Source organism: Onychostruthus taczanowskii, unplaced genomic scaffold, assembly GCF_017590055.1.
Source record: "Onychostruthus taczanowskii isolate IOZ18803 unplaced genomic scaffold, ASM1759005v1 scaffold54, whole genome shotgun sequence".
Classification (NCBI taxonomy): domain Eukaryota; kingdom Metazoa; phylum Chordata; class Aves; order Passeriformes; family Passeridae; genus Onychostruthus; species Onychostruthus taczanowskii.
Window position 1 is genome coordinate 1,031,423 of NW_024503013.1, and position 22,821 is coordinate 1,054,243.

The following is a 22,821-nucleotide window of genomic DNA, read 5'->3' on the forward strand; positions in this document are numbered from 1 at the left end:
CGCTCTCCCGGTGGCGTATGTTCGCGGCTGAGCCCTGAGGCAGGAGCAGTGCTTTGGGACAGGGTTTCTCCGCCGCCCCATCCTGTTCCCGCGGCTCTGCGGCCACGCAAGCTGTCACCGGGAATGGCCAAGCGCGGCTGTCCCCGCTACCCGCGGATGCTCCCCCGCCCCGGCTGCCCCCGCCGCTCCCGCTCCGCCGCTCCCGCCGGCCGCCGCCGCCGCCTCCTCCCTCCCTCCCTCGGCAGGCGGGGCTGGACCCGCCCCCGGGCTTCCCCCACCGCCCGGCAAGGGGAGGGGGCTCTGGCACCGCCCCATCCCCGCCCCTCCCGGTGGAGCAGCGCCCGGCGCGCCCCTTAAAGCCGTTCCCGCCCGCCCGCGCGGTCAGTCCGCGGGGCCGCCGCCGGTCACCGCGGGGAGGCGCCGGGACGGGGTGGCCGCGATGCTGGAGAACGGCTCCCTGAGGAACTGCTGTGACCCGGGCGGGCGCGGCCGCCTCGGCTTGGCGGAACGGGAGGCGGCGGCGGCGGGAGCTCCGCGGCCCGCCTGGGTGGTGCCGGTGCTGTCCAGCGTGCTGATCTTCACCACCGTGGTGGACATCCTGGGCAACCTGCTGGTCATCCTCTCCGTCTTCAAGAACCGCAAGCTTCGGAACTCAGGTAAGGGCTTGACCCCCGCACCCTGCCCCGGCGGTGGCAGGGAGCAGCGAGCGCCCGAGTCCCGCCGCTATCCTGGTGCTGGCTTCCACCTGACCTGAAGAGTCCAGCCCGCTTGTCGAGTCCGCTGAAGGCGGGGGACCAGAGCCCCCATCCATTGGTTCTTGCCCTGTAGTGTGTGCAGGGACCCCCAGGCGCTCAGTCACCCTTCCCAGCGCGCCGCCTCTGCGCTCCTCTCGGGCTCCGTCCTGCCCTCTGTCCGGGAACGCATGTCGTTCCGTGGTTCCTAATGAGGCATTATGTGGTCTTTATGGAGCTCCCGAAGAGGGGAATCGGTGCCATCCGGCGGCAAAAAGCGTGCCCGAAGCCGTCGGAGGAGTGAAGGAGGAGCTTTTAAAACTTGCTCAAGAGTCCTAAAAAACACGGTGCTGTGCATGCGTGGGGAAGCGGCTCAGCCCGCTCTCTGGAGCCCGCATCAGAGTACGCGGTAGTCTTCACGAAATCGCCTTCTTGTCTCCTCATCGCGTATCCTTCAACCAGAACGCAACAAATAAAGTGCGGTGTTTTCTTTGAGTGGTGTCTACAGTTTCTCCTTGTGTGTGCTAGAATGTTGCTCTGCGTTTTTTACTTGCTAAACGTACTGGCTTTATCTCCTCATCTCTGCCGGGCTGGTTCCAACGTGTTTCAAACTACAGAACTCTGTAGTTTCTCACCAGCTTCTCTGATTTGCTTCCTGGCCCTGATTCGCGCACGTCCCGCTGCGTGCGGATCCTACAGCCCCTCCGGCTTCCCCCGTCGATGGAGCCAATTATTCCCTGACAAGCAGGGAAGGGCACTCGGCTGGATGCTGGGTGTCGGTGCAGTGCCGAAATTGTGGTATATCTACTATAGTTCTTACAGTACTTAGCTGTTCCCGGAACTCATCATTCCTCCGAGACTCGAGTTCCCTCGTTTTCCATGCGCACGCAGGTCGGGGTAACCAAACTTTGCTGGGAGCTGGCAGGAGTCCGAAGCGCTGCGCTCCCCTCGCTCGGAGCCAGAGGGTTCTGCCATCGATCCTCTGTGTCAGCGGGTGCTCCCTGGCCCCCGGGAAGGAGGGAGAGCTGCTGGCTTGTTTCTCCTGGGGGTGGTGGGGGTGTTGGTTTGGGGTTTTTTAACCAGTGTCTCTTCCCAAGCGCTGTCGTGTCTCACGTGCGGTGATTAGAGCTCCTGCTAACGGGGAGCAGGCGCTCGCTCGCCCTTGCTTTAAATTAAATCGTACTTAGGGGCAAAAGCAGTTTAAGGAGGGGTAACTCTTGCGCTCCCCAGTCGCTGCACGTCTAGCTGCAGGCGGGAGGTGCCGGCAGGTCCCGTTTGCACGGGGCTGAGAGATAACACCCCCCGAGGAGCACCGAACCTGAGAACGTCTGGAAGGGTTTGACTGAGCGAGGGAAGACATGGGGTGGTCGCTGCTAGTCCGTGCGCTTGTGCTTGGGCGGTCCGTCCCAGAGGACCGCGCCGAGAGAAGCAGAACCGTGCCGGGGCCGGTAGTGCCGGCACGTCCCGGAGCCGGAGCCCTGCGTGCCCTGAGCGGGACCGCGGCCGCCGAGCAGCGCCGGGCTCTGCCCCGGGTGAGCGGGGCTGGGCTGGGCCGGGTCGGTCCGGGCTGGGCGGGGCACTGAGTCCCGCGGGACCCGCCGTGACTCGCCGGCGCTCTCCCGGCCCTCCCGGCCGGAGGAAGGCGAGTCCCCGAAGGATTCGCGCCTGGACTCCGGGGGCAGGAAGCGCCCAGGGAACAGGCTCTCGCTGGAGGGGGCGGCCGGCCCGAGGCATCAGATCCCGTCCGGGGGGAGGAAGAGAGGGACTCTCTTCTAAAACATTCCCTTTAACCAGACAACAGCAAAGGGAAGTTTGGAAGGGAAGAGAGTGATGCCCGGAAGAGTAAGTTTCAAGATACTGATCAAACTACTCTGTGGCACTCTGGGACTGTTGGGGAAAAAAACAACCCCCAAAACCAAAAAAAAAAAAAAAAAAAAAAAAAAAAAACCCCAAACCTAGTCGCTTTACCTAGTTCAAATACCTGCTAATTGATCTCCTTCTAGGATAATCCTTAATGTGATACCGCTGACCCTGTCCCAAAGATCTCTTTAGCTTTGATAAGTACAGTGAAAAACAGCAGGGAATTCTGTCTGCATAATCTTCATAAGGTTAAATACCTTTTAAATCGCCAGTTCTTAGTTTTACATCAGGCAGACGTGACTCTTGGAGGTGAAACTGAAAGGGCATAGTTTGGTAAATGTCTACAGAAGTCTTTTCAGGAAAAATTTCTTGGGGAGGAAGAGGACTGGAAACTGATGTGGGTGGAGTGATAGAGGGGCTGGGAAAGTGGCAGACAGCTAAGGCAGTACTTGGGAGCCCTTAGCCTCTGACAAAGAAAGATGGAAAAGCAGGTGGACTTGCAGGTTTCTATTCTGAGCAAACAAGAAACGACGTGTTTGTACCTGCAAGGGGAGTGAATGCAGTAGAAAGTGAAATGGTGAGGAAAAACGGCATGAAAGGAGTTAGACCTTGTCAGAGAAGGAAAAGATGAAGTTAGGGGAATGGTTATGACAGGAAGACATCTAGATGATCAAAGGAAAAAGGAAGAGCTATACATCATGAGCACTAGGTTCCCTTTAAAGAAGTTAGTGAGAGATTTTTCTTGGATGAGACTTTGGGACTTCAAATAAGTCACAGGCATACAAGGAATAAATTAACCAGCTTTGCCTACTTCTGTGGCACAAGAAGTAATCATACCTTCAGAAAGCAATACAGGTCTTTAGCAGTTTTTCCAGGATTTATCAACACTATTCTGTTCTAGATTTCACAGAGAGATCTGATAACTGGAAAGAATGTAGTTATGCATCACTGTCCTTAAAGCATGACCAAAAGTAAATCTATTCTAATGCTGTTATATAATGGGAGGTGCAAGAATGGAGTGAAATAAAATGACCTATTAGCCATTGGTCTTGGACCCTATTATGTTCAGCAGGAGAGAAATAAAGAATAGATAGGATTGGTGTTTCTGGACATTGCTCATTCACTCCTCAAACATGGGAATTTTGCCAGCCTTACAACAGAATGATTGTTTCAGATCACACAGAAGCCTCTTTCCAACATTTAAATTTGGTTTTGGGGAAAATCTGTGAAGACTCTTCCAAGTAATGCATAGCATAATTGGTATGAATCAACATGCTTGTCTTACATAACTGCACCCAGTCTTTCTGTGAGAGGCTGAGCAACTTCTGATCTCTGAAAGTGATTTAATTTACACAAATTAATGTTTTTATCAGTTCTAATTTGGGAAGAGAGCAATTTCATCTAACACACTGCAAAATTAAATAAAACTTTGTATGTGGAAATAATAAAATTAAATCAGCTTGCCTTTCTATTTGAAATGTCAAATGTGTTCTGAATTTTCAAAAACAATTATTGATTTTGTGTGTCTTCAATTAAACATGCCCAGTTGATGGCAGCTTTTACATTGCTGAACTTTTGAAGTGTTAAAGTTTACATGAGCTCAACAACCAGTGCTGGATGATCAAGTATCCTGAATGTGCATCAAGTAAATCAAAGCCACTAGATGCTTTTAAGAATTTTAAAGTTACTTTTGTACAGCTGTAGCTATAAATGTAGCATTATAGGCTGGGGTAAGAACCTGGTAGGAAGCACTCTAGAAGTGGGAACCAGCAAGGCATCTCCCAGAGGACAGAGATAAAGCAAACCATTTATACTTCATTGGCCCTAAAGCCAGTATGAAATCAGTGAGAAGTGAGAATTAGGCACATTAACTCAATATCATTTCAAATAGTAATGAGGGCTTGGGACCCTTTGACTTTTGGCAGAATATTAATATTAACTTTGGTACGTTGCCAAATAATGCATTAGTGGAAAGTGGTATTTTTAGTGCATTTTGTCAGCCCTCCTCACCCTCTCCACTATTTTCCTTTCTATATATATCAGCTAACACAGCACAGTGAGACTCCAATTTCCATTTGAATGTCAAGGTGCTGTTGCAACACAAATTAAATCAAAACTCATGTTTCTTTTACCTATAAGAGCATGGGTGAATTCGCATGTTTAGTTCTGTCTAATGTGTATGTGGCTCTAGAGATGGACAATGCTTCTCATATGTACATCTGTACAAAATAAATAATCCTGCATGTAGAATTTTAATATTGATACTTATCCATCTACTAAATAAACTTGTTCAGCAATATAAGCAAGTCTTGTAGTATTTTCTCATGCTCTTTCCCTTTCCATAGCCTTCACTCCACATCTCTGTGATATAGCTGGAGGTAAGTTATCCCCACTGTTAAATGCTATTTTCAGTTATTCTTCGTCTCTTTGGCCACATCCGTTCTCTTTCCCTCCTTTATTCCCCTGCTATTATTTTTCCTGTCACTGGAATACAGGACAATTGTTTCCTGTGATGGAATCCATCTCTTACAAAACGACAGTGGAGAAACCAGTTTCTGAAAACACTTGGAAAAATTGTCCTTTAATACCAGCAGTGACGCTGACAAGAACATATTTTGATGAGCAGATCATGAGATCCCATCTGATGGTTTCAGCTTTTGAACTCCTTACTCTTTGAACCCTGGATCCACAGAATTCTTAGCTCCGGGACTGGGTGTGTTTGGCTTTCATATTCTCTCTCACATTCTGCTTAAAGGTGCTCAATGCTAATAAATTGATGGGAACGTATCTTCAACAGTCACAAAAGTTCATTGAACCCAACACTTAGAATAATGGTCTTCTATCTCTTACCATGATTCAAACTCATTTTTACTTTATTTTACCTTTGTGATTATCAGTTGCTTACTTAGAGTGGATATCTTTATTTGTAGAATTACAATTATAATTTCATTTGAGTGGATTGTTTCTCCACCTGTTGAGAACTTTTCTGCAATATTAATGGGCAGTAAACAAATGTTTACCCCTCAACCTTTTTTTTTTTTTCCATAGTAGACAAGTAAATACTTTTAGTTTCCTCTAAGTAGCTGCATTCTTAATTTTCCTGGGTTTTTGAGGTCTTTCCAAACTAAATTAATCTGTCTTAAACAGAAAACTGACCTGTTCACAGTAATGCAGATGAAGTACCACCAATACTCTCTTTTCTTAAATGTTAAATCTTACTCTATTTTCTTAAATATTAGCATTCTATTCTTCTCTGTCCTTTCCTGGATGGACAAAATGGACCTGGCATGCCTTGAAGGCATATTTTCCTTTTATGTGGTAGCATAATATGGGTGACTGTTCTTGGTGCAGTCACTTGCTGATGCAGCTCTTCTTTTTCTTTTGTTGCACAATTATTCCTTCAGTTCCTGACCTCGTATCTCATGTTATTATACTCTATCCACTTTCTGGTCTTTTAGTCCTCAAGCAAAAAAAGAACTTGACATGTCCGTGTAGCAGTAGGCTCTCAACTTGGTACTATCACAAAATTTCATTAATTCTCTTTGTGTTTTGTGACGTAATACTTCTGAAACATACAAAATTAGTTCAATGTAGGTTATCTCCCTCCGGTCCAACAATTTTCTTTCATCATTGTCCAGGCAGTGGTAGCAACAGACTGTAAGTGGTACCCTGGTGATTCCAAGGCTAGATCTCTTTAGAGCAACCTCCCAGATCCAGAAAGTCGAAGTCCAGCTTTTATTAAATAAAGATGATCAAATTAGTTGGTACAGCCACTTTTTATAAGCTCACATTGATTTTATTCCATTTGTCTCTACATGCATCTTTAATTTTCCTATCCCTCCGAGTTTGTCTCTCAAGTCTTGGCTACAACTGCAATTAAGAACCCAAATATTTCTCAATTCATTCTTTCTTTTCAACAATTTCCAACCTTGAAAAAAGGTGACATGTTAGCACATACTCTGTGGTGGACAAATTAATCTTCCAGAGGTGCCAACACTAGTTTACTGTTCTTATTACTCCCTAATTGCTTTTCTGACTTACTGCGAGCACTATTCATGCAAAAAGGACCAGCATTTGTGCAGCACCATAGCAAAGGAGGAGGAAATGGGTAGTAAAGTGTGAGAGCACCACAGCTGCAAGTGAGTCATGGCAACACTGCTCTTTGGGATGCATGTGGGAGCCAAGCTCTGAGAGAAATCAAATCACTCAAGCCTGAGAGAAATCTGCACTTCCCTACTGGCAGTGAGGACTAGAGAACATTTCAGCCCCTTTTTACAGGTCCCACATGTAGCTCTCAATACTTTCAGAACACAACACTATCTCTAAAATAACAGATGTTAAAAAGTTCCTACCATCAATTATATTCAGTCTTTCTGATATTTTTGCGTTATTGTAGATATGCTAATTCCTCACCTGTCAGCCTGCCTTGGCCCCATTTTTGTCATTATTAAAAGGTCTAGCAAAATCTTTCTTCAAACCAGGAGCCATTTTAACTCAATTTTCAGGGTACCCCTCCCCCAGTAACTTGTCTTTCCTTTCCTCTTTTTTACTGTGCTGAAAGTGCATTTTAGTAATTTTAGAAGTCTTTGCAAAGTCAAAGAAGTTTAGGGGTTTTGTCAGTTTCCATTTTATCCATTTTTGCTCTCTCTAGCAATTTTCTTTGGTGAATATATTTTTTACTTCTAGCCTCATTTCTTGCCCCCAGTATCCTTACTGAGACAACTTCTTCATGTAGATCTGGAACTTTTTCTTATATTTTTCCCTCTTTTGGATGCAAGTTACAGAGAATATTTTTGTACCTTTAATACGAAAAAATGCCAACCTTCCTCCACATTCAAGTCCCTAAGCTCCTCAGCACAGATGATTTCACTTTCCTAATTAGCTTCTTTTATTTATCAAAATGTGCAAACCCCCTCTTAGTTATGTCTGCTTTGTTTATTCTTTTATTTAATTTAACCAAAATAATCTTGTTTGTTTTCAATACAACCTTATTTTCTATGGCAGGCTCTTCAGGGATGTCTTTGTTCTTTGTGGAAACAAAGGCTGGGGTATATTGGCAAATAGACTCTGAATTGAAGAAATCTGCTGGGTGTATGTCCAGAACTCAGCTGCCATTTCTGTGCTTATTTTCCCCTTTACATATGAGGACCTGCATTGTCCTGATGTTAAATTGGCTCCATTAGTGTTTTCCTACTAATAGGAACGCATTCTCATCCAATTTCAGGTTTCTGCATTCTTCACTGCACATTGTCTTTACAACTCTTCACCAATGTAATTTTGGCTTTTACCAGGATATCCTCTCTCTCAATCTCTCTCTCTCTTCATTCTTCTTCTTTTATGAAGACAATAGACCTTTTGGTTGGTATTTCTCTTCTCTACTCACTGGTGCAATTCCATTCTAACAGAATTGTTTCCATGAAGTTTTATTTTTATTTCTCACTGGTTTTGGATCCCCTGTTTCATTTCATGGGTTCCTGGCACCCTTTAACTGACTCTACTGCTTTTTATATTACCACTCCAGTTGAACTCCACAACGACTGAGCTCCTGTTTTCTATATTTTTTGCCACCACCTCCCTGAAGCCAAAATTCCCTTGCCCTGGTGTTAAATGAAGAAACTATATGGTTTCTTCTCAAGCTCTCTTCCCATCTCTCAACTTCAAGTTCTTTTTACTCATTCTGCCAGCTTGGATTGCAAGCTGGTATCCCATATGCTTAGGTGAAGTCTGTCCATGAAGATATGAAACCTCTTCGCACAAAATACCTCCAAATGATCAATACTCCAAAGCTTTCTATATAACTTCTAGAACTATTCAGTCATGTGCTCGTGACTCATCTCATAATTCTAATTATGCTTCTATTCTCTTCTTGGAGAGGAAACAGAATAAGTTAATCAACAATTCCATCCTCTTTTTTGTGAAACTTGGTTCAAACAGTAACTAAATGAGAAAATATGTCTTCAAAGTTACTTATGAAATAATAACTCTCAACTTTGTTAACCTGTAAATAATTCCAAAAGTAGAAGAGCAAAGTGAAAAGCCAGTATTATTAATTTGCAAAATAAGAAAATTTCTTCAACAAAGGAGGTGAATCTTGCAGAAAAATTTAGAAAAAAGTGAAAAGTGGAAACCTAAGATTGTTCTAGAAGAAAAAAAAATCTGAAGGATGTGGAATTTTAAATTATTTCAGAAATAGAAAGTTTGTAAGGTAATTATGATCCTAGAGGGATTGAAAGAAGTATTTAGGAGTACAGAAACATCATAAAGTAGAAAAATTACTTCTCCATCAATCTGCGCCACAGTGAATGCTGTTTAGGGTAAAATTGTAACTTATTGCAGGTTATTCTGCAGCCATAGGGTATTTTGTATCTTCCTTTGAAGCAATACATTACTGCCAAGTTATCAGTGTTCTGAATTATCATTTACTTTTATCCTGTATGGTAAGTATTCCATTTATTGATAAGCAAAAAGCAAGTTTATTGGTAAGATCAGGTTCAAGATACTTTTATTTTAGAATGTAATATTCAGTCCTATTCCACTTAATAAGTGGAGCTATTGGTATGCTTATCTTTAGAGGAAATAGAATGATAAGGATTTATTTGAGCTGCAGAAGTATGTTTTCCTGAACTTGTAAAGAAGAATCTAAGGGTGTATTTATGTTGTGTATTTCATTTGGCACAAGTCCATTCTACCCATATTTCAAGGGAAGGAAAACCAAAGGATGCTGTTAGTGTGATGCTTTTCCTGCAACACTGTATTCAGGCTCCCCTTAAGGCCTACTCTAACACAGTCACACAGCTTTTGCTTTTTTTTTCAGCTCAGAGTATGAATAAGTTTCTTTCATCTCCTTGATATAACCAATGCAAACATACTCTCAGATACAGGAAATTAGAAGGAGCTCTTAGCAGCTGTATTATGGCAGTTCCAATGTGTCTTAGGAGCACTCCCTTTCCTGCCAGCTCTCTCCTGGACTCTGGACTGACATTCCTTTTGCAAGACTCACTGACTGCATGAGGAATGACCTCTCTGCAGTAAAGCTCTATTCTTGGATAGAACAGCAGAAGCAATTCAAGGATTCATGGTGCTCTTTGGCGCAATCAGCCAGAGCTAAGAGACCAAACCTCCCCACAGAGCACTAGGATAACTAATTTTAAAAGACTAGTTTTTTTCATCTATTCTTAGCAGATATATATTCACCAGATTACTTTAATCATTGTGTTGAGGATGTTATACGAGACTACTCTCATTCCATTAAATCAGTGACAACCTGTTCTCTGCCTCTAGGAGTAAATTCTACTCCTACTCCAATTCAGATCTATTATGAGTACCACTACCTTCAGATATGCTTCAGATTTTAGCTTCTTAGAAGTTATCCTTTATAAGTGCATATTGGTGCCCTGACATAAACTGGAAAGTACATTGCCTTGTTCCTAAGAGTACATATGAAAACAGCCAAGTTATCATGAGCTGATAAAACCATTCTTTCATTTGCAGAAAGGAATGCTAACGCTATCACAATTTTCATTTCCTAAAAATGAATCTGAGCAGTTGTTCTGCTTTTTTAACTTTCCCCCTTGATATGGGCATAAAACAGATTTCCTGACAGCAAAATCCTACAGAAACATGTCTAAATCACTGTGGGTGCAACACTGTGGTGTGTCCTCCCTAACATCAGTAGCTGCTTTAGAATCTTCTGTTTTACTTTTGATCTCCATGCTGATAAGGACTGAACTATATCAGAGTCAGCATTTTCCTGACATTTCCGCCACGTATGGGACAGCTACATCTTGACATAAAAACAAATAAAAACACCTTAAACATGTTCATCAAATGACTAGAATCCTGATAGTTGGGATCCTCCTTTTAATTATTTATTAATTGTAGAGGTACTTGATTACACTGTTTAATAAATGCTGCTGAAATTATGTCTGCAGCAAAAACATAACCCTTCTGACAGACTTCCCATTTTTTTCAGCTGTGTTTTACGGACTTGGATCAGTTTCAATGTTTAAACACTTTATGAAGATGATAATAATTTATATGATAGTTCCATTAATATTGTCATCTTTTTGCTATAGAACAACATCTGCTTACCTGTTGGTTTATATTGCCATATTTGCTCAGTGTAGGCAATAACTGCTGTCAGAAGATACCACATGCAGCTCCTGGAACTAGCAGTCTGACTAACAAGAAAAATATCTGCTTGCTATCTCAGCCCTTATAAATATAGTTATGTTAACTAATTGTAAGTTTAGAACTAGCAGGAAATTGTAAAATATATCACAAAGGAGACAGGAGCCAATAAGTGGCATCCTCAGGTTGTCTATGATTTGCTCCTACGCTGCCCAAAATTCTCAGTGTCCTCTCATTCTAAAGCCAGTTCCAATTTTCCAAATAATTCAAGTATACACAGCATTTCATTTGAGTGCAAATAGGAAAAAGAACCTTTTGTGAGAAGGCTGTCACCTGTGAATATATGTAATAATAATCAATCTAGCTATTTTTATGTCCTAATTTTTTATTCAAGTAAAAATAACCTACCTTTTGAATATTATCCACACAGTTTAATGAAAAAAGTGTCTATTCAAGGTGCCCATTCAGTGCAGATCCTGTCTATGCTGAAATTTATTGGAGTTGTGATCCTTAGGACTTTTAAAATATGTTCTTAGAAGTAGTAAACTCTAATCAGATTTTCTGCTGACAAATAAAAGTCTGTTATATTAAAACATGCTGCTTTTCTTCAAGACAAGTAAAGACATGCAAATGGCACAGTCACTACATGCCAACTGGGAGTTGTCCATCCCTCCTTTCTGTGAACTGCCCCTTAAGGTTCTTAAGAGTCTTAAGAGACTAAACATTCCAACCAGCTTGCTTGAAATCAGTTGTTACTCACTGAAATGCACAGGGTGTAATTTTTGGATTGTTAGAGAGGGAAAAAAAAAGATTAATAGGGAACTGGTATCTTTGTATGCCTTTGTCTTGTTATGTTAGTGGTCATGACAGAAAGAATATTTAAAATTCAAATTTCCCTGCCTCAAGTCAGATAGTACACCATTATACTCCAGGTGTTTTATTGGAATAAAATATAGTGTCAGGAAGTGAGTGTTGTGCTGTGGAAATTGAAAACACTCCTACTCAAGGACAAGAATTCTCCCTGCGATATTTTTAAAGCGACTGCAAAAGTACTTGTTATTAGATTCACAGGTGAGGTTAGAGCCAATGGACAAAAGATTGCTTTCTGAATCAGTTTTCATGTTAAGCAAGACTTTAATTTCTTTTTTTTATTCTTTCCTTTGCAGTCATTAGAAGCAAAATGTGTAAAATATTAATCAGATGTTGAGGCAGGCTTTGTAGAAGGATGGTGTAACCATACCGATTTGCCTAGAAAAAATTATCTACTGGTAAGTGGGTTGAAAGAGTATATAAGATTTTACCTATGATCATGGTGCTGGGTATGAAACCCCAACTACAAAATCCAGAGTCCAATTGCAGCACTGGACATCTGCTGTTTCAAAGTAGAAGAAAAGTTAACTAATTTGAGGTCCTGTAATTATGCCTTTGGTTGGATAATCTAAAAACAATACCATTTCTTTAGTCACTCTCATGAAACACCTGGTATGCCAGGACCATAAAAACTGTAAAACTTGCTGTACAGCCAGCTTCCTGGTTAAAGATGAAGCAAGAATATCTGCTCTGCTTATGGAGAGCAAACACTACAGTGAAGTAGGTGACCTTCAAACACCCTCAAACATTCTCATGTAGTATATATATATATACATTACATGAGAATATATACCTTAAAGAATAAATATAGTGATTTCCATGTGAGCTCAGCTTAGTAAAAACTGTATTGGTTTGCTCCAGCTTGCAAGTGTATTCATGGAGTAAAAGAGGTGTGACTCAGTAGGTTAGGCAGACAGGAGTCACCCACAGGCCACCAGGTCACCCACTGGCTATAGCTGCCACAAGGAGCTGGTCTGAAGGGCTGCTTGCAGTCAGTTCACAGTGCTCAAAGGTCATCAGAGTAGCATGTGGAACAGGATTCTGCAGCCGGGGTAAGCTGAACCCAGTAGGTGAGTATCTAGAGAAGGAGGAGCATTCTAGCCTTGTTAAAGCCAGTGAGAATTGCTTTCTGAAAATGATTTTGCTAGGAGTTGGTGGCTCCTGCCTGTTTCTGTGCAGCCTCTACCAGACTCCACACTCCCCCCCCACAGAGTTCTGTACCTTTACTGGTCTGTAGATTTACAGGTCTGGAAATGTATCTTGGTCCAGGTTCTCTGTTTGGCTCAGCCTATTTTGTTCAGTCAAAGATTATTCAAAAAATCCTGCTGTCACAAAAAATCCAAAATATAAGAAATATAAGAAAAACAAAGTCCCATCAATTCTAATCTGCACTGGGGCCTCTTCTTCTGACCAAGCAAGTCTAGCTCATTGTTAATGACCATGTCTGGTGTCTGCATGCATGTTAACAGGTATGATCTTAAGTACCCTCTGATATTTAGTAGATCAAGTAGATCCCTCATCTGTCACAAAATAGAGCATCTGGCCTCTATTCCCTAGTGAAAGCAGTAAATATTTGGTACACTGATTCCTTTCTGGAGCAGGTCACCCTGAGAGGTTGTTGAGTCTCTGTGGCTGCAGACAGTGAAAGGCTGACTGTACATGGCCCTGAACAACCCACTATAGTTTCTCCCTCTTTGAATGGAAGAGTTGGGCTAGATGAACTCCAGAGATCAATTCCAACTTTAATGATTCTGTGGCTATATTGGTTACATGCCTATCACTCCTCATTTATCTATCTCAACAATATCATGACTTGCAGGCCGAGCCACAGTAGACTTGTCATGTCATTTGCCAAGGCTTCCACTGGCTCTCAGAAAAGACCTTGATTCAGCAAATGATCATTACACACTTTGTCTGTATTGAGTTGGAGCACAAAGCAGCTAATACTTCAGAAGAGAATACACAATCATCTTCTGTAAAAGCATTTTTTTTATTCATCTGTTCACATGCTGCTTACAAACCTATGAGTATCATTATAAGATGAATCATGTCACTGTACTTTGCTTTAAGACCTTGTTTCCAAAAGAAGCAGATGGCAGAGACTGACAACAGCTTCTGAAGACATTCATCTCCCTATACATGTACAGTAATGAGGCCTTCCAAAAGCTCAGAACAGAAAGGGTAAGACTTTTCCTTATTGAAAGATTATAATACCCATTTTTGTCAAGTATCATCTATTTTCTTCCTCAGTGAAACAGGAAACAAAAGAAGAAAAGAAGATTATAAGGAAGGAACTCCATAGGTTGTTTAGAAGCATTGGCAACTTGTCAACATAAGTGTTTTCCAATTAGATGGTCCCGTGTACTCTATTTACTGCAGTGTATCAGATCCTATTTTATAAAAATCCAGGATCCTCCACCATGTCAGGGAGTCAAACACAGAGCACTCAAAAGTACATAGGAGGAATAATGGACTTAGATTTGGTTTCTTTTAGCAGATGGAACCAGTTGACATGTACATGCTTTGCACATATTTGTCTCGGTAGCTGTCACAGGCTGCAAGTCTTCCACCTGCAGCCCTACGGAGCAGCTGAGCAAAGCACTGAGGAAATTGCCACTTGCATGACTTCAGTTCTGGAAGTGGAGATCCCAACATTTACACTGGTCAAAAAGTTCTGGGCTGTTTAAACTGGTCTGCTGGGCTAAACTACAAGATGCACCTTATCATGGCTAGTCAATTCTCTTGCAAATTGGTCCTGATTGTGTCCCATAGTCTCCAAGAGTCCCCAATTTTTTTCACTTCACATACCAGCCAGATAGCCTGAGTATCTTCAGGAATATCTTAAGCTTTATATTTTTAAATAGGGTTATTTAATGTCTGAGATTTCTTGGTTGGTTTGGGTTTTTTTAATTCAACTAATCTGCTAGCAAATATTAAAATAGAACAAAACACAAACCAAACAGCTTAACAAAACAAAACATGGTTTTAGTTTGAACAAAATTATTTTCATTTTTCAATTTCCTGTCTTTTTTATAAAAGAAGGTGGAAGTTAAGTTATTCTAAGGACTTGAGCAATGTTTTGTTGCAGTAATCAAGAAAAAAAACCAACATAATTTCCTTTGACACAAATACAGTTTAGATACAATAGCAAAGATGAAAGTCATAATAAATGTGATTGAATGAACTATTGTTTCACACAATATAAATTAAAATCTGTCAGGGCATAATGAAGTTTTTTTTCCAGAGTTCTCAGAAGTGAAATATTCTTCCTTTGTTTGGTTCCACACTTCAGTCTTTTATAGTTGATCTCAAACAAGTTTTGGGGTAGGGTTTTTGTTTGTTTCTTTAACAAAGCAACATCCTATAAATTGCTACATATTTCACTTTTATTTTTTTGACATGCAATATAGTGCTGAGACACTGAAAAAAGTTATTAAAAATTATAGGTCGCCCAGCTCTTTGTAGGGTCTAACTAGATTGCACCTGTTGTATTTTACAGCCTTTCACATTAGCCCCTTTGTCAGCAGTAAATGAGTTTTCATACTTGCAGTTGTACAAGTAGGTTTCCTATTCTTTCTTGGTTGAAGCAATCAACAGCTGTGACTACTTCAAAAGAAGAAAATTAAGCTGATATGTACTGGCAGATACAGAAAACAGGACTTATTTCATGAACCAGTGAAAACCAGTCTGGTTTTGTTGTTATTTAGTGGTTGTGCTCAGCAACCGGAGGTTCTGAGGCTGGGCTGCTACTGGTGCCATGGCGCTAAGCCTCAGAGTGAATGTCGGCTTCACTCCCCGTGTGACATCTGAACTGAAAAAGGGGAGATTTTAAGCTAAAGAGGGCAGATTTAGATTAGATATTAGTAAGGGATTCTTTACTGTGAGGGTGGTGAGACATTGGCACAGGTTGCCCAGAGAAAATGTGGATGCCCAAACCCTGGAAGTGTTCAGGGCCAGGCTGGGTAGAGCACTTAGCAATCTGATCCAGTGGAAGGTGTCCCTGCTCATGGCAGGGGGGTTGGAATAAGATGATACTTAAGGTCCCTTCCAGCTCAAACCATTCCATGATTCTACAAGTCTGTGATTCTCTCAGCAGCAACATGGGCCTTTTCCATCCCAGACCACCCTCAAGGAAAGAGCCTGACTTCACTGTTAGGGCATTGATATAAGGGATGTTCTCCCCTGAGCCTGCTGCAAAATGCAGCTCAGTTTCAGATGGCTGGACACACAGAACAAGGCATAGCTAGACTCATACACTGTCTTTAGCAGTAGGTGGAAGCAGGCACTGAGGAGAAAAAGAGAACAGAGCAACCCTGTACGATGCTTCTCTATTATTACAACTTGTGATTCCTTCCATCTCAGAGGAGTTCCTAAATCTAGTATGGTATGTCTGTTAAGTAACCTTCAAATTTAGTACTTCAAGTAAGTACTCTTACAAGTACTTTTCCAGTCTTCCCTTGAACACAAGCAAAATATTTTCATCTGCAAAATCTGTTAAGGATTTACTGCCGAGTGCAGCAACCACTCCCTTTTGTTTGCTTTTAATACAACTGGCCCTATTTAACAGCTCTAGCTCTTCTATGTGCTCCATCCCTCAGCATCAATATGCCGCTAGGATGCTGTTTGGGAGAAGAAAGCTGGACCAGTGCTGCTACTTTTCCCAGAGGATGCCTAACAGAGGTGGTATTTTCTAATGGAGAAAAGTAAGAGCAAGAGCAAAGTTCATGGACCTGGAGTGTTCTTCCTAGTCAGTGTCTTGGAAAGTTCCTGCACCTATCTCAGTTTCCCTGCTGTTAAATCATGAGAAGGATTTTAAAACTATTTTTTTGGATGAGCATACTGATAAAGAGCACTCTACAATACAAGTGGTAACCTGTGTATTCTGATTCTAGGCTGAAATTCTTGAACATAACCTAGAAAGAGACAAGCACACTAACCCCAGAAGAGCAGCAGGGCTGGTGAGTGGGGCACTCTCTGGGGACTACGGGAGACATAAACTCTGTTTCAGAGAAGGCTTCTTCTATCATGGAAGTGTCCTAACCACTAAGCAACAGTGACATTTCTAGTAGTAGATCTGTCTTGCCTCTTCTGCTTCCCCTTTTCTCTATGAAAATACCCAGCAGTGGAAAAGTTCCTGCAATCTCAAAAAGTTTCAGAAGCCCAGAAAAGTATTCATCACCCCGTAAATGTAGGATGTGATTAACGATCAGCGTTCTGCTTGGGAAGAGCCAGCCCCGGGCTGTTCTCCTGCCCTGCCGGACGATGCGGTGCGGTGCGGTGCGGTGCGATGTCTGTGCCGCGGTGGCCTCCCGCACTAGGTGGCAACAGAGAGTCACCACCGTCCCCACCAGCACCAGGGGAAGCCACGGGCGAGCAAGCTGCACCCAGGGATTACAAACCTCAGGCCTTTTTACTTCGCTTTTAATCGCACAGCGCTTTTGCAGCTGTAGTCTGTTCGCAAACTCAAGGCAGCGAACTCGCAGCAAGGAGTAGTGTTCCCGTGTTTAACCAGAGGGAGAAGAAGAGTGAGCATGCAGAAGAAGCGGAGATTTGGTTTTGGGTTGCATTCATGCCTAGTTGCCAAGCATGCCAAAATCATGATCTCAAAAACAACAGTGCAAGTTAGATACCTCCTTTCAGTAAATCCGTGTCTGTATTGATAACTGAGAGATCTGCCTAATAAGCCTAAAATTTACTCCTGCAAATGTAGCTCCCAGCGCTAACTCATAGCTGCAGATGCAGGGCAAAGAACACAGTTCTGGTCCAGTCCAGGAGTCTGCAAATCACTTAGCCACAATCTCAAAGTCCTTTTTACATGCTAAGCTTTTGTTTTTGTGAGTTCAGCATTCTTTCTCAGGCCAGTCCTGTTTAATATCTTTATCAGTGATCTGGACAAGAGGATGGAGTGCTCCTTCAATCTGTTTGCAGACAACAAACACCAAATTGTATGGGAGTGTTGATATGCTGGAGGGCAGGAAGGCTCTAAAATAGCTTGTTCTAGTGGAATTCTATTGCCTGTCCCTTTCCCTTGTATCGAAGTCTGCAGTATACCTCACTAATATCTGAAATAATGAAACATAACTACAAAAGAGCATATCACTGCCTTTAAACTGTCACATTCAAAGAAAACAAACACCCATCTGGCATGTGTTTGGAGCATTATGTTACACCTTCTGTTAGCAACACACTGTTGAACATTATACCAAATTAACATGTCTCAGTAAATCAAAGCTTTCCCTAGGTCTTGGCTTGTACTGTCACAGGGAATTCAAATGTCAGTGTGTGAAAGACTTAATTCTCTGCTCCACCTGCTGCCGATGCCATAGATCAAAGAGGGTGATGTCTGTATGCAATGTATAAAAACTTGCTAAACAAACATGTAACAATCAAAACACTACCTAAAAAAAAACCCCAAACAACACCATGATATATAGTTAAGCATTTTCACCAGTTTAAAACCAAAGAGAGAAGAAAAACCTTTAAAAAATAGGTGCTCTTTGCAATTGCTTCTGGTTTTAGTGGAGAAATTAAAAGTCAAGTGTCTTCTCAGAAGGCAGATGTTTAGCCCTTAAAAGTTTTGGCCTTATCAAAAAGTTTGTTCTGTAACTAAATTCCTACAATATCAAGATTACAAGATGGTGTGACAGTTCTCTTTCTCCTGTTAGTTGTAGTAAGCAAATCAATATGTAGGAATGCTTTATGAAATGCCTAACTAGTTCTGTTGCACCCAAAGTCAATATCAGAACTTATTTTCGTTTTTATGCATGGAACTATCAGAGTTTCAAACAGCACAGATGTGCATATTTTTGAATACCTGGCAAGACATTTGGCTTTCAGTAGCTACTGCTGGCAATTAAGCGGCATTTCCACTCCAGTGAAAAAATGAATACACCTCTCTCTCTCTTATGAAACTGAAATCTACAAAGAAAGTTCATCAAGGAAATTCCAGAAGCAATGATATTAATTCCAGCTAGATGAAAATTCTGTGCTTTCTATTTTGGTAGAAGCAGCAAAAAGTTGCCTCTTCAATTATATTATGAATGTAATTTAGGCCACTCTAAAAGCCCTGGGTCAGGTGTGTCAAGGAACATCTACTTTCTCCAAGCACATAGAAAATGTCTATGACCTTTGATTTCTCAAAATGTCAATTATTTATGTTTTTTGAATTAGAAAAGTTTCTCTCTACTCCTGTGGATTATTCATTGCAGTAATAAACATTAAACTTAATTCTGTAGTCATCCACAAAGACAGAAAAATACCATTGGACCTTACTTTGCAGTGCACAGTGGGAACATTCAACCCTGTAAAAAGCCATAGAAATGACAAATCACCTGAGGCCTTTATAGATATTGGACCATTTTTCTTCTGAGTTGTAAACTAGTAAATTAAGCTTTTGGCGAGTTCCTTGCTTACTCTATTTATTCATTGCACCTGGAATTTTCAAGAAGTCCTAAATTGTGCTCAAAACTTTGAAAATATCTTGCTAAATGTACTTTACAGTTTATTTCCAAATGTGATTGAAAGAGCTTAATGCCCACTCTATTTCAACTGAACAATTACATTTTGGGTAGAAGCTGATGCTGGAAGGCCTCAGAGTTTAGATTAATCTTAGTGGATACACTAGACTAAATTCTCTCTTTCTCCAAAAGGCACTCTAAAACAGAAAAAAGAGTCTCTTTTCCTTCCCTTTTTCTGTCCTTTTTTTATTCCTTCCTTTCTTCTGACTTCCATTTCTGATTTCTCTGTCTTCTAATGTCAGATACAGTGATGAAAAAACATAAAAGAAATCTTTGTTGCCGTGATGAAAATGCATTCTGATAAAGATGCCTCTGTTCTTTTGTTAGTTTTTGGTTTTGTTCTGTTTACCACATGGCTACAAGAGGCCTTCACAGTCATCTCATCCTTTCTGCACAAAGGGATCAGCTTTATCTAGGCCAGTACTGACAAATACTTGTTTTCTATTTTCTTGCAATCTTCAGCGGCAGACTCAAAGCAAGGTGTTCCCACACTTCCTTCTTCTTGCCATTATTTTTTTTTTTCTCTGTGTCTGCTTTGAAACTACCTTGTTGTGACTGAAGCTTGCTTGGATTCATGACAATCATAGGAAAGAGTTTTATCCTTCCTGCTTTGCTTATTTGAAGTTATCATGGCCCACTCAATTGTCTCCCTAAATTGTTCAATCTTTCCACACAAATCATCCAGCTGAAGCTGTGGAAAGACTTGGGTAGCTTTTAAAAATATATAAAACAGGCTATTAAATATATAACAAGGAGCTATCTCAAATAAGTTGTGCACCACTCTTGAGATGGGCTATGTTTCTGAGGGCACAGATGGATAATCCTGCTTTCCATTAAGTTTACTTGCTGTTGTGCAAATTCTGACGAGCATGGTTGTCCCCTAAAGTGTATGGGAGAAAGACAGCTTCCTATTCTTTAATTCAGGAAGCTACACATGTAAAGCAGGTGAAGAAAACAGAGTAGATGTGAAATTCTGTTGTTTTTGAGGAGCATATTTATACACGGTTGTTGCTTTTACGACTTCCAGTTAATGCCATTCTTAATATGACATGGAGAACTTGTTAGTGAGGACTAGTAAGATCAGAATTTGTAGAATGGAGCACCTAACTGCTCTTTTCAAAAAATGATTATGTTCCCTGCACAATTTTTAAAATTGTTTGGATTTTTCCATATCAGTTCATCCTGTCAAGGACTTCCAGGAGAGAACAAAGAGTAGGCAAGCTATATACAAAACCATACAAACCATATACATTTTAAATGCCAAGAATTCAAAGTTGGCACCTCTGTCTTCTAGAGTGAAGTTCCTAAAGAACATTTTTCAGGAATATAGTTTACTATCTCTATTTTATAAAAATGCCCTTAGATAAAATGTCAGAAATTTCAAACTGTTGCAAAGGGCACTGGTTAAAGAGAAATTGTAGGGCTCAGCCATATCACCTGTATTTCCTGAATATCACCAGCATAACATATGAATACTTCCTCTTGCACGCATGGAACTTTTCTTTGTATAATTAAATATGTCTTTCTGCAGAGGGTGGTGAAGACAATTCACTCTTCCTTAGACAATCCAGTGAGAAAATAACTGCAGTATGGGAAGGCCATTCATGCAGAAAATATCAATTCTACAAATATTGTGCAGCAATTTAGAGTATACATAAAACAACACATCCTTCCAATACTTACAGTCCTAGTCTTTGTATATCCTTCTCCTTTGTGCTTGTGAAGCCTGTCAGCGTTCCAGCGATAAGTTAGAATGGCATAATATCTCACTTACCTGGCACAATTTGGACTTTTTTTCTTTTTCATTTTATCAATCCAGCTGTGGAGTTAGCTACACTTAAACTCAACATGTGCTTATGCTGCTCACTGATGGCTATGTTTATTAGAGATAAAAAGAGCAAGGAGGATATAATCCAGTCACCAACAGATTTGAAACATCCTATTGCTAAAGATATTTCTGTGGTGTTCCAAGTTACATTGTAAAATCATTTTTCTGTTGGTCCCACATACCAGCTGCATGCTGACATCACCAATAATTTAACATTGCAGACATCCAAAATAGTCTAACACTTTTCTTCTTCTTCACAGCTGTTCTTGCTTTCAGACTTATGCTTCTGTATTTTTCTTTCCTTCCAGGTAACGCATTTGTGGTGAGCCTAGCTTTGGCTGATCTGGTGGTGGCCTTGTATCCATACCCACTGGTGCTCTTAGCTATTTTCCGCAATGGATGGACACTGGGTGAAACACACTGTAAAGCGAGTGGCTTTGTGATGGGACTAAGTGTTATAGGCTCTATTTTCAACATCACTGCAATTGCAATAAACAGATATTGCTACATATGTCATAGTTTTGCCTATGACAAAGTGTACAGCTGTTGGAATACAATGTTGTACGTCTCCTTAGTCTGGATATTAACAGTAATTGCAACTGTGCCAAATTTTTTTGTTGGCTCTTTGAAGTATGATCCACGCATCTATTCCTGCACGTTTGTCCAAACTGCAAGCTCCTACTATACAATAGCTGTTGTGGTCATTCACTTCATCGTCCCTATCACCATTGTCAGCTTCTGCTACCTTCGAATTTGGGTTTTAGTGCTTCAAGTTCGAAGACGAGTCAAGTCAGAAACAAAGCCAAGATTGAAGCCAAGTGACTTCAGAAACTTTCTTACCATGTTTGTTGTTTTTGTGATTTTTGCCTTTTGCTGGGCACCTCTAAACTTCATTGGACTGGCTGTAGCCATTGATCCTACGGAAATGGCACCAAAAGTTCCTGAATGGCTATTCATTATAAGTTACTTAATGGCCTATTTCAACAGCTGCCTTAATGCAATAATATATGGTCTTCTTAATCAGAATTTTCGGAATGAATATAAACGAATTTTAATGTCACTGTGGATGCCAAGGCTTTTCTTCCAGGACACATCCAAAGGAGGAACTGATGGCCAGAAGAGCAAGCCTTCTCCTGCTTTAAACAACAATAACCAAATGAAAACTGAAACCTTGTAAATGTGTAATAGTCAATGCAAGAGTTTGTCATGGAGAAAACCAACATCACAGTTGTAATGTTCTGGTCATTCCTGCTTAATTCTGGGGAGTTTCCAAGTGGATCACACTTTATGACTGGAATACTGTTTTCATAGTAAAGCACATTGCTCTGGATTAGTGATTTATACAAGATATTAATTGAAAACGTGTTTCAGAATTAAAGCAGCAGGTGGGTGCAAGCTGTTTTAGTTCTGAGAGCTGAATCCTGCTTCCAGATATATGAATGAGGTATTTTTTTTTACTTCAGCGGGAGTTTTGCATTCTTTATACAAGATCAGGATTCAATTCTTTGAAGTTGTAGTGAGTCTATGTGTTCAGCAGCTCATCAAAGCTCTGGAGTGGTATTTTCCTCCCTTCTGTGTCTGAACAGAGGGTGAGACAGACACTCTATTTTTCACACATAAGCCAAACATTGCATTTTTGTGACAGTAATGGTGTCTTTGAATTCAATTTGTAAACTGGAGAGAAGACTATTTGTGTAAAAGCAAATATTAACATTAGAGACTTTCCTCACAGGTTCTTCATATTTACATACATTGAGAATGGGAATACGCTGTGTCTACTCGCTTCATCTTTCGTGGTTAATTTTATGGTAGATAATGTAATTAGTTTATTTATCACAGATTTACCTTACACAATATTCTTCCTTTAGAAAAGATTGAATTTTCA

General features: G+C 41.1%; 1 protein-coding gene across 1 annotated transcript; it reads left to right on the forward strand.

Moving 5' to 3' along the window:
• The first annotated feature begins 414 nt into the window (after window positions 1-414).
• On the forward strand, window positions 415-22,254 carry MTNR1B (melatonin receptor 1B). Its single transcript, XM_041417061.1, has 2 exons — window positions 415-656; window positions 21,245-22,254. Exons 1-2 carry the CDS (start codon window positions 440-442, stop codon window positions 22,111-22,113), a joined length of 1,086 nt encoding a protein of 361 aa, XP_041272995.1. The 5' UTR covers window positions 415-439; the 3' UTR covers window positions 22,114-22,254.
• Window positions 22,255-22,821: the final 567 nt, after the last annotated feature.